Source organism: Oncorhynchus tshawytscha, linkage group LG10, assembly GCF_018296145.1.
Source record: "Oncorhynchus tshawytscha isolate Ot180627B linkage group LG10, Otsh_v2.0, whole genome shotgun sequence".
NCBI lineage: Eukaryota > Metazoa > Chordata > Actinopteri > Salmoniformes > Salmonidae > Oncorhynchus > Oncorhynchus tshawytscha.
In genome coordinates, this window is record NC_056438.1 from 3116997 (window position 1) to 3130148 (window position 13152).

Genomic DNA, 13152 nt, shown 5'->3' on the forward strand with positions numbered 1-13152 from the left:
GGGGCAGACGTAGGGGACATGGGTAATGCCCTCACCAAACACTAGGGGCAGACGTAGGGGACATGGGTAATGCCCTCACCAAACACTAGGGGCAGACGTAGGGGACATGGGTAATGCCCTCACCAAACACTAGGGGGCAGACGTAGGGGACATGGGTAATGCCCTCACCAAACACTAGGGGGCAGAAGGGGACATGGGTAATGCCCTCACCAAACACTAGGGGCAGACAGGGGACATGGGTAATGCCCTCACCAAACACTAGGGGGCAGACGTAGGGGACATGGGTAATGCCCTCACCAAACACTAGGGGGCAGACAGGGGACATGGGTAATGCCCTCACCAAACACTAGGGGGCAGACGTAGGGGACATGGGTAATGCCCTCACCAAACACTAGGGGGCAGACGTCAGGGGACATGGGTAATGCCCTCACCAAACACTAGGGGGCAGACAGGGGACATGGGTAATGCCCTCACCAAACACTAGGGGGCAGACGTAGGGGACATGGGTAATGCCCTCACCAAACACTAGGGGGCAGACGTAGGGGACATGGGTAATGCCCTCACCAAACACTAGGGGGCAGACGTAGGGGACATGGGTAATGCCCTCACCAAAGACTAGGGGGCAGACGTAGGGGACATGGGTAATGCCCTCACCAAAGACTAGGGGGCAGACAGGGGACATGGGTAATGCCCTCACCAAAGACTAGGGGGCAGACGTAGGGGACATGGGTAATGCCCTCACCAAAGACTAGGGGGCAGACGTAGGGGACATGGGTAATGCCCTCACCAAACACTAGGGGCAGACGTAGGGGACATGGGTAATGCCCTCACCAAACACTAGGGGGCAGACGTAGGGGACATGGGTAATGCCCTCACCAAACACTAGGGGGCAGACGTAGGGGACATGGGTAATGCCCTCACCAAACACTAGGGGCAGACGTAGGGGACATGGGTAATGCCCTTACCAAAGACTAGGGGGCAGACGTAGGGGACATGGGTAATGCCCTTACCAAAGACTAGGGGGCAGACGTGGGGACATGGGTAATGCCCTTACCAAAGACTAGGGGGCAGACGTAGGGGACATGGGTAATGCCCTTACCAAAGACTAGGGGGCAGACGTAGGGGACATGGGTAATGCCCTTACCAAAGACTAGGGGGCAGACGTAGGGGACATGGGTAATGCCCTTACCAAAGACTAGGGGGCAGACGTGGGGACATGGGTAATGCCCTTACCAAAGACTAGGGGGCAGACGTAGGGGACATGGGTAATGCCCTTACCAAAGACTAGGGGGCAGACGTAGGGGACATGGGTAATGCCCTTACCAAAGACTAGGGGGCAGACGTAGGGGACATGGGTAATGCCCTTACCAAAGACTAGGGGGCAGACGTAGGGGACATGGGTAATGCCCTTACCAAAGACTAGGGGGCAGACGTAGGGGACATGGGTAATGCCCTTACCAAAGACTAGGGGGCAGACGTAGGGGACATGGGTAATGCCCTTACCAAAGACTAGGGGGCAGACGTAGGGGACATGGGTAATGCCCTTACCAAAGACTAGGGGGCAGACGTAGGGGACATGGGTAATGCCCTTACCAAAGACTAGGGGGCAGACGTAGGGGACATGGGTAATGCCCTTACCAAAGACTAGGGGGCAGACGTAGGGGACATGGGTAATGCCCTTACCAAAGACTAGGGGGCAGACGTAGGGGACATGGGTAATGCCCTTACCAAAGACTAGGGGGCAGACGTAGGGGACATGGGTAATGCCCTTACCAAAGACTAGGGGGCAGACGTAGGGGACATGGGTAATGCCCTCACCAAAGACTAGGGGGCAGACGTAGGGGACATGGGTAATGCCCTCACCAAAGACTAGGGGGCAGACGTAGGGGACATGGGTAATGCCCTCACCAAAGACTAGGGGGCAGACGTAGGGGACATGGGTAATGCCCTCACCAAAGACTAGGGGGCAGACGTAGGGGACATGGGTAATGCCCTCACCAAAGACTAGGGGGCAGACGTAGGGGACATGGGTAATGCCCTTACCAAAGACTAGGGGCAGACGTAGGGGACATGGGTAATGCCCTTACCAAAGACTAGGGGGCAGACGTAGGGGACATGGGTAATGCCCTTACCAAAGACTAGGGGGCAGACGTAGGGGACATGTTTAAGGCCCTTAACAGAGATTAGGGGGCTAGGGGACAGTTGTCCTTACCAGAGTTTGGAGCAGAGCCGTTGTTCAGTCTCTTTCCGTCTCGGGCCACCGTGCTCCAAGACAACGTATCATCTGTGGGTGGACGCAGGTTCCAGAGGGACACAGTGTGTCTGGACAAACACACAAATTAATGTTATATAAAAAAATATTTAAAAAAGAGTAAATCAGAGAACAAAGATAATATAAGGAGAGGAGAGATGACCTACTTCTTGCCCAGTTCCTCTATGAAGACAGTGACGGGCCCGTTGTCAGGCGACACTTCCTGGATGTAGGCGCCATAGTAACGCCCACCGTTGTCAAGGCGAACCTAGAGGGGGCGGGACAGAACTACACTATCAGAGAGCATCCACACAAAAAAAGTCAGTAGAGAGAAGACCTCACACACACACCGAGACACACACACACACACACACCGAGACACACACACACACACCGTACCTTGCACTTGTCTCCCACTGTATACTGCATCCCAGCGGCGATGCAGAAATCCAGCTTCTGCTGAGCTGAAACAGGAAGTAACCAAGTTATAAGAGGTGAACAAGATCACCATGACACCGCCACAGGTACCAAGGTTATTGTTTTCAATTGTCATTTACTATAAACAAAAAAAAGACTATTGAAAAACTATTAGGCCCCAAAAAATAAAAACTTTTGTATTTGACTGCATAAAAAAATACAAAATCTGGAGTGATGAATCACGTGTCACCATCTGGCAGTCCGACAGACAGATCTGGAGTGATGAATCACGTGTCACCATCTGGCAGTCCGACAGACAGCTCTGGAGTGATGAATCACGTGTCACCATCTGGCAGTCCGACAGACAGATCTGGAGTGATGAATCACGTGTCACCATCTGGCAGTCCGACAGACAGATCTGGAGTGATGAAACACGTGTCACCATCTGGCAGTCCGACAGACAGATCTGGAGTGATGAAACACGTGTCACCATCTGGCAGTCCGACAGACAGATCTGGAGTGATGAATCACGTGTCACCATCTGGCAGTCCGACAGACAGATCTGGAGTGATGAATCACGTGTCACCATCTGGCAGTCCGACAGACAGCTCTGGAGTGATGAATCACGTGTCACCATCTGGCAGTCCGACAGACAGATCTGGAGTGATGAATCACGTGTCACCATCTGACAGATCTGGGTTTGGAGGATGCCAGGAGAACGCTACCTGCCCCTATGCATATTGCCAACTGTAAAGTTCGGTGGAGGAGGAATAATGGTCTAGGGCTGTTTTTTCATGGATCGGGCCCCTTAGTTCCAGTGAAGGGACATTTTAACACTAGAGCACCCAATTACATTCTACACGATTCTGTGATTCCAACTTTGTGGCTATAGTTTGGGCGAGGCCCTTTCCTGTTTCAGCATGACAATGTCCCCGATGCACAAAGCGTTGTCCATACAGAAATGGTTTGTTGAGATCGGTGTGGAAGAACTGGACTTGCCTGCAGAGCCCTGACTTCAACCCCATCGAACACCTTTGGGATGAATTGGAACACCGACTGTGAGCCAGGCCTAATCACCCAACATCAGTGCCCGACCTCACTAATGCTCTTGTGGCTGAATGGAAGCAAGTCCCTGCAGCAATGTTCCAACATCTAGTGGAAAGCCTTCCCAGAAGAGTAGAGGCTGTTATAGCAGCAATGTTCCAACATCTAGTGGAATGGAGGCTGTTATAGCAGCAATGTTCCATCATCTAGTGAAGAGTGGAGGCTGTTATAGCCCCAGAAGAGTGGAGGCTGTTATAGCAGCAATGTTCCTACATCTAGTGGAAAGCCTTCCCAGAATAGTGGAGGCTGTTATAGCAGCAAAGGGGGACCAACTCCATATTAATGCCCATGATTTTGGAATGAGATGTTCAATGAGCAGGTGTCCAAATACTCTTGGTCATCGGGGGAGGCAGGTATCCTAGTGGTTACGGTGTTGTACTAGTAACCGAAAGGTATCAAGATCGAATCCCCGAGCTGACAAAGTAAAAATCTCTGTCTTTCTGCCCCTGAACAAGGCAGTTAACCCCACTGTTCCCCTGAACAAGGCAGTTAACCCCACTGTTCCCCTGAACAAGGCAGTTAACCCCACTGTTCCCCTGAACAAGGCAGTTAACCCCACTGTTCCCCTGAACAAGGCAGTTAACCCCACTGTTCCCCTGAACAAGGCAGTTAACCCCACTGTTCCCCGGTAGGCCGTCATTGAAAATAAGAATTTGTTCTTAACTGACTTGCTGGTTAAATAAAGGTAAAACAAAATGTTTTAATGCATGTGTATATTAACCTTGACATTCTCTGGAAATGCATCTTCTGCATTTAACCCCTAAATCAGAGCAGTGTGGGGGGGCTGCCCTAATCAACGTCACCAGCGCCCGGGGAACAGTTGTTGCCTGTTTAGGGGATCCTGAACCAGTGACCTTAACCGCTAGGCTAGCCGCCGTACATAAATTGACAGCACTTACAGATGACCGACTCATAGGTTGACAGCACGTACAGATGACCGGCTCATAGGTTGACAGCACGTACAGATGACCGACTGCTGTATCAGCTGTCTGGACAAAGTGCTTTCTATATCCCCGTCTTTTAAATGCCTGAAATCCTTCTTGAGGTAATTGATGGGAATTGGATTTAAAAGGAAGTATCTTAAAAACGTACCTCTCTTGGACTTGACCCAGACATCGTACTCAGTGTTTCTGTAGAGGAAGGGGTTGAGAGAACGTCGGACCCTGTTGGAGAAGGGTGGGCCTCGACTTCCTCGACCCTGAAACACACAGCAATAACCAAACCAATAAACGACCAGGGATGTGACAAATTTACAATTCTGCTTAATAACGTTTAAACTGCCATAAAAAAATAATAATAATTCAAACTAGAAGGGAAAAAAATGATTAAATTACACGTAAATTCACAATGCAGAATAACGGTCCAATTAGGGCGTAGACCACAGTTTATTAGATAGACCCATCTAGTACTGGTCCAATTAGGCTGTAGACCACAGTTTATTAGATACACCCATCTAGTACTGGTCCAATTAGGCTGTAGACCACAGTTTATTAGATACACCCATCTAGTACTGGTCCAATTAGGCTGTAGACCACAGTTTATTAGATACACCCATCTAGTACTGGTCCAATTAGGCTGTAGACCACAGTTTATTAGATACACCCATCTAGTACTGGTCCAATTAGGCCCGTTATTAGTACTGGGTCGTACCCCCCTTCGCCTCCAGAACAGCCTGAATTCTACCGCAGTCATATACCTTTGAAAGCGCGTCGGCTACGCCTTGTTTGTCTGGAAGGGTTCACTACGGCTTTTTAGATTCAGACAACAAAAATATATATATTTGTAATAACTTCCCTGGTTAATGGTCGATGCACCATTTAACTCGTCTGTAAAGGAGTACCGCTTCTGAAGCGGGACTAACTTCCATCACTAGGCAACCAGAACTGTCAATCAAATAATAGAGCTGCCTGCCTTCTGCCTGGCAACAAAAAAAATAGAAAACTAATTTTTTTGAATCCACTCCTAGGATAGGCTATTTATAGGACATAAATAAATAAAATATATAATAAATATATGATTTTTTTATTTTTATATATAGATATACACACAGTACCAATCAAAAGGTTTGGACACTCAACTCATTCCAGGGTTTTTCTTTATTTTTACTATTTTCTACATTGTAGAATAATAGTGAAGACATCAAAACTATGAAATAACACATATGGAATCATGTAGAAACCAAAAAAAACTTAAATCAAAATATATTTGATGAGATTCTTCAAAGAAGCCACCCATTGCCTTGATGACAGCTTCACACTGCTTCTTGACACACCTCTCGCTTAACCCAGAAGCCAATGCGTCGGAGGGAAACACAGTCCAACTGGCCGACCGAAATCAGCTTGCAGGCCCGCCGCCATAAGGAGTCGCAAGAGTGCGATGGGACAAGGAAACCCCAGGCCGGCCAAACCATCCCCTGAACCGGACGACGCTGGGCCAACTGTGCGCCGCCTCATGGGGCCAGCTGTGACACAGCCTGGGATCAAACCCGGGGCTGTAGTGACACCTCAACGCGATGTAGTGCCGCCTTATGCTGGCTAGGATATTCTAAAGGACAGACCGAAGACTGAACACACACTGGCATCATCAGCGAAAAGAGAGTAGCCAGCTGCATTGTTGATTTGAATTTTTTTCCGTTCGGGATATTGAAACGTTCAGGATACCAATGTAACATAACCGTTCATTACAAATCAATAACCAATAAACCGAGAGGGATCAATAACAGAGAGAACAGAGAAAGAAGCCTACTCTACTGTGTGCGCCCTATAGTTACCTTAACGGTGAGTCCCCGGGCTGCAGGTCCAGCCGGTCCATCCTGGCTCCTGTGGATCACAACGACATAAATATTATATATTCAGACCCGGGTTTCCGTGGCGACGGACATTTAACCGGTCGCGTTTTTTATTTACTGAACATTTGAGAAATTTACCGGACCCAAATTAATTTAGTGCTTAAAGCCGATTAGATAATATAGTAAATCATTAAGATTTAGAATATGGTAATTCACATGAACAGAACATGCAAAATCGAGGATGCAATGATTTGTGCAATCCTTAGAAAATTCTGATAAAAATAACTGTCCACATCTATACTGAACAAAAAATATGAACGCATATGAACGTAAAGTGGTACAACGTTTCATGAGCTGAAATATCAGATCCCAGAAAAAAAGCTTATTTTTCTTCTCAAATTTCACGTCACAAATTTGTTTACATCCCTGTTGGTTTTTTGCCAAGAGAATCCATCCACCTGACAGGTGTGGCATATCAAGAAGCAGATTAAACAGCATGATGATTACACAGGTGCACCTTGGGCTGGGGACAATAAAAGGCCACTCTAAAATGTGAAGTTCTGTCACACAACACAATGCCACAGATGTCTCAAGTTTTGAGGGAGCGTGCAATTGGAATGCTGACTGCAGGAATGTCCACCAGATGTTAATTTCTCTACCATGAGCCGCCACCAACATCGTTTTAGAGAATTTGGCGGTATGTCCAACCGGCCTCACAATTGCAGACCACGTGTAACCACGCCAGGACCTCCACATCAGGCTTCTTCACCCGTAGGTTCGTCTGAGATCAGCCACCCGGACATCTGATGAAACTGTGGGTTTTCACAACCAAAGAAGTTCTTCACAAACTGTCAGAAACAGTCTCAGGGAAACTCGCCGTCCTCACCAGGGTCTTGACCTGACTGCAGTTCGGCGTCGTAACAGACTTCAGTGGGCAAATGTTCACCTTCGATGGCCACTGGCACACTGGAGAAGTGTGCTCTTCACGGATGAATCCCGGTTTCAACTGTACAGGGCAGATGGCAGACAGCGTGTATGGTGTCGTGTGGGTGAGCGGTTTGCTGATGTCAGGTTGTAACCAGAGTGCCCCATGGTGGCGGTGGGGTTATGGTATGGGCAGGCATAAGCTATTGATGGCACAAAGATACCGTGATGAGATCCTGAGGCCCATTATCGTGCCATTCATCCGCCGTCATCACCTCAGGTTTCAGCATGATAATGCACAGGCCCATGTCGCAAGGATCTGTACACAATTCCTGGAAGCTGAGAATGTCCCAGTTTTTCAATGGCCCACATTCTCACCAGACATGTCACCCATTGAGCATGTTCGGGATGCTCTGGATCGACGTGTACGACACTGTTCCAGTTCCCGCCAATATCCAGCAACTTCACACAGCCATTAGGAGTGGGACAACATTCCACAGGCCACAATCAACAGCCTGATCAACTCTATGTGAAGGAGATGTGTCACGCTGCATGAGGCAAATGGTGGTCACACCAGATACTGACTGGTTTTATGATCCACGCTCACACCTTAATTTTGAAGGTATCTGTGATCAACAGATGCATGTCTGTATTCCCAGTCATGTGAAATCCATAGATTAGGACCTAATGAATTCTATTTAAATTGACTGATTTCCTAAAATGAACTATAACTCAGTAAAATATTTTTAATTGTTGCATGATGAGTTTATATTATTGTTCAGTGTAGTTTCCCTAAGCCAACAAGACGAGTATTGAACCGCGAAATCACTAGCCAACAAGACGAGCAACGAACCGCGAAATCACTAGCCAACATGTCAATCTACTATAGTAAGGAACATCAGAATCACTAGCCAACATGTCAATCTACTATAGTAAGGAACATCAGAATCACTAGCCAACATGTCAATCTACTATAGTAAGGAACATCAGAATCACTAGCCAACGTGTCAATCTACTATAGTAAGGAAAAGCAGAATCACTAGCCAACGTGTCAATCTACTATAGTAAGGAACAGCAGAATCACTAGCCAACATGTCAATCTACTATAGTAAGGAACAGCAGAATCACTAGCCAACATGTCAATCTACTATAGTAAGGAACAGCAGAATCACTAGCCAACATGTCAATCTACTATAGTAAGGAACATCAGAATCACTAGCCAACGTGTCAATCTACTATAGTAAGGAAAAGCAGAATCACTAGCCAACGTGTCAATCTACTATAGTAAGGAACAGCAGAATCACTAGCCAACATGAACATCAGAATCACTAGCCAACATGTCAATCTACTATAGTAAGGAACATCAGAATCACTAGCCAACATGAACATCAGAATCACTAGCCAACATGTCAATCTACTATAGTAAGGAACAGCAGAATCACTAGCCAACGTGTCAATCTACTATAGTAAGGAAAAGCAGAATCACTAGCCAACATGTCAATCTACTATAGTAAGGAACAGCAGAATCACTAGCCAACATGAACATCAGAATCACTAGCCAACATGTCAATCTACTATAGTAAGGAAAAGCAGAATCACTAGCCAACATGTCAATCTACTATAGTAAGGAACAGCAGAATCACTAGCCAACATGTCAATCTACTATAGTAAGGAACAGCAGAATCACTAGCCAACATGTCAATCTACTATAGTAAGGAACATGTCAATGCCAACATGTCAATCTACTATCAAACCCTAGTAAGAAAGTTGATTTGTCTGTCCAAACAGACTCTGGGACAGTTGTGGGACAATAGATTCCCAAATTCACACAATCAGCAGGCTTAAGCTACATGATTCTTTATTTTATTTTTTTAAAGTCTGATGCAAGAGATCAGAACATTCAGATTAAAATCTTTTTGATAAGTTTTATAATGTGAAGTAATAGTTTATTAAGGCTACGTGCAAATGTTTGTTCCCATAATGCAATTAGCATGCGAATATCTTCATGTGACAGAACAAAATACTAGAAAGGATGGGAGCTCTAATATGCAACAACTAGAGCCTACAGCGGCTGTACCCACAGAGCCTACAGCGGCTGTACCCACAGAGCCTACAGCGGCTGTACCCACAGAGCCTACAGCGGCTGTACCCACAGAGCCTACAGCGGCTGTACCCACAGAGCCTACAGCGGCTGTACCCACAGAGCCTACAGCGGCTGTACCCACAGAGCCTACAGCGGCTGTACCCACAGAGCCTACAGCGGCTGTACCCACAGAGCCTACAGCGGCTGTACCCACAGAGCCTACAGCGGCTGTACCCACAGAGCCTACAGCGGCTGTACCCACAGAGCCTACAGCGGCTGTACCCACAGTGTCTCTAATCCAGTCAACATTAAGTCCTGACGTTGTTTAGCTGGAATATGACTCTGGATGTAAACTGCAACTCCACCCTCCATATCTATTTATGTCCCTCCTGAACATATTGTATCCATGTATAGAGATCTCAGCTTCTTCAAAAGAAGAGTCCAAGTGAGTCTCTGATAGCCGCCAAGACATGAATATTGTCTGACTGCACTAGACAGCATATTTCATTAATTTGTATTCCTTTAAACCGCATATATTCTAGTGAGCAATTAACAGACCTTTCTCTGGTACATTTACAGTATTTACACGCCCAGACATGGAATCGGCAGTTGGAATCCGAGAGAGATAGTCAGTGTGTGTGTGTGTGTGTGGCTAGAATCACTTGTAATGTCTTTAAGTTGTTGCAGGATATCTGATATTTGTCTCAAACACTGTTCCCTCTGTTGTTTGGACCAGGTCTCTCTTTAAAAAAAATATATATATATATATATATATAAAAAATTTTTTTTACCTCAATGAAATTTAGCAAATGGCACATGGACAACGAAAGAAAGTTGATATAAATCCCTCCACAGACATGGTTTGACCCCCCCCCACTACTACTACTAGGCTACTTTGAAATGCAAGGTAAAGACATGCCTAATATAATATGTAGTAAAAATGTTCCAGATTACGTTTACAATTACGTAAATGGTTTTCAAAAAGCTGCATACTGCCTCCAGCTCATTGCAGAGTGATGCGAGAGGCGCTGAGGAAGAGGCCTTCCGTTGACACTTGCTGTTTGATATGCTGAAGCAGCAACTCTCACTCCCTCCGACAGAGGAAAATCTATCTGTATGCTGTACGCCTATGATAAGATTCATAAAATATACTGTAAAAAAAAAGCGCCAATTTAATTCCAATAAATTATGTAAATTAACATTTTGACCAATAAGCGTGACCAGTCAAATGCATTTCACTCCACTGGTATGTCCATCAATGTAGAGGCTATAAAGCATTATGTCCATCAATGTAGAGGCTATAAAGCCTTATGTCCATCAATGTAGAGGCTATAAAGCCTAATGTCCATCAATGTAGAGGCTATAAAGCATTATGTCCATCAATGTAGAGGCTATAAAGCCTTATGTCCATCAATGTAGAGGCTATAAAGCATTATGTCCATCAATGTAGAGGCTATAAAGCATTATGTCTATCAATGTAGAGGCTATGAAGCCTTATGTCCATCAATTTTGAGGCTATAAAGCCTTATGTCCATCAATGTAGAGGCTATAAAGCCTTATGTCCATCAATGTAGAGGCTATAAAGCATTATGTCCATCAATGTAGAGGCTATAAAGCCTTATGTCCATCAATGTAGAGGCTATAAAGCATTATGTCCATCAATGTAGAGGCTATAAAGCCTTATGTCCATCAATGTAGAGGCTATAAAGCCTTATGTCCATCAATGTAGAGGCTATAAAGCATTATGTCCATCAATGTAGAGGCTATAAAGCCTTATGTCCATCAATGTAGAGGCTATAAAGCCTTATGTCCATCAATGTAGAGGCTATAAAGCATTATGTCCATCAATGTAGAGGCTATAAAGCCTTATGTCCATCAATGTAGAGGCTATAAAGCCTAATGTCCATCAATGTAGAGGCTATAAAGCCTAATGTCCATCAGTGTAGAGGCTATAAAGCCTTATGTCCATCAATGTAGAGGATATTAAACAAAATCCCAATTTTATTTCTCAGCTTGTCAATTATTATTTTATTGTTTATTTTATATATACACACACTTTTATTTATTTATTTTATTATTATTTACAAAAATATTTTTTAGTTTTGTTGTCAAAAGTCAGCTATTACTGGCTGCCGGAAACTGGGATTCCTATCTAATGGATAAAAAGGGATTGTGCATCCACATTCCTAAATGACATATTGGTTTCCTTACCCGGTGAGCTGAATATGGACACGGTACGACAGCAACCCATGCTTTGGTTTTGGTTAACCTGGACACCGTTTCAAATGCTAACATTATAGCATCTGTGGCTCAAATTCAATGCAAGTCAATGGTAACCATATTAGCATTTTCATGTTTCGTGTCCAAATCATCCCCATCTAAAAATAGATTGTGTCAATTAAGTTTAAATCTAAATCATTTGGACATGAAACATGGAATTGCTCATTTGCCACCATTGACTTGCATTGGGTTTGGTTCTGTAAAAGAGCAGTCCCTAGAACAGTTCCTAGAGCTGTCCCTAGAACAGTTCCTAGAGCTGTCCCTAGAACAGTTCCTAGAGCTGTTCCTAGAACAGTTCCTAGAGCTGTCCCTAGAACAGTTCCTAGAGCTGTCCCTAGAACAGTTCCTAGAGCTGTCCCTAGAACAGTTCCTAGAGCTGTCCCTAGAACAGTTCCTAGAGCTGTCCCTAGAACAGTTCCTAGAGCTGTCCCTAGAGCTGTCCCTAGAACAGTTCCTAGAGCTGTCCCTAGAACAGTTCCTAGAGCTGTCCCTAGAACAGTTCCTAGAGCTGTCCCTAGAACAGTTCCTAGAGCTGTCCCTAGAACAGTTCCTAGAGCTGTCCCTAGAACAGTTCCTAGAGCTGTCCCTAGAACAGTTCCTAGAGCTGTCCCTAGAACAGTTCCTAGAGCTGTCCCTAGAACAGTTCCTAGAGCTGTCCCTAGAACAGTTCCTAGATCTGTTCCTAGAGCCGTCCCTACCAGAGAGCGTCCTCTCCCTCCAGGTCCGACTCGTCGCTGCTACGACACTGCTCATTGTCCGGGTCGTCTTCGAGAAGGTCGTTACCACGGTTACCGGTACCGCCCTTCAGACAGGGAGCCACCACGGAATGGTCCGTGCCACACACGCGCTCATAGAGGAGCTCGTACAGGACGGCTGCAGAGAGAGAGAGGGCAGGACAGACACACACACACACACACACACACACACACACACAGACAGAGACACACACAGAGACAGACAGCGACAACATCAGTAAAAACAACCTGTTGACTGCCTTGTTATTCTGTTGATAGATAAACCTTCGCCCCAACATATATTTCAAAGGCAAGTACTCCAGGAAGGTTCAGGAAGGTTGATAGGAAGGTTGATCTGCCTGGTTGCAGGTCTGTGGTCATTGACCATAGGTGTAGGCAAAACAGTACAGCTAATAGCACAAACCTAAAATGGTGAAATGACTCATCGCAATTCACAGTGGCAGACAGAGGGCAGTGTTCTTCATAAGAGGGGGTACAAACAGAGGGGGGTTTCCATTAACCTCGTCCCAAACTGAGAGGGAGGGGGTTCCATTAACCTCATCCCAAACTG

The 13152-nt window shown here is 45.8% G+C and overlaps 1 protein-coding gene across 1 annotated transcript in view; it reads right to left on the bottom strand.

The window, feature by feature from the left end:
- otud4 (OTU deubiquitinase 4) overlaps positions 1 to 13152 on the bottom strand; it is a 30279-nt gene that overhangs the window by 11408 nt on the left and 5719 nt on the right. Inside the window, exons 7-12 of the mRNA XM_042328005.1 lie at positions 12546 to 12720; positions 6543 to 6591; positions 4865 to 4970; positions 2651 to 2715; positions 2419 to 2519; positions 2213 to 2322 (exon numbers count right to left, since the gene is read on the bottom strand). Coding sequence (XP_042183939.1) covers positions 2213 to 2322; positions 2419 to 2519; positions 2651 to 2715; positions 4865 to 4970; positions 6543 to 6591; positions 12546 to 12720 — 606 coding nt within the window. The remainder of the gene's footprint in view (positions 1 to 2212; positions 2323 to 2418; positions 2520 to 2650; positions 2716 to 4864; positions 4971 to 6542; positions 6592 to 12545; positions 12721 to 13152) is intronic.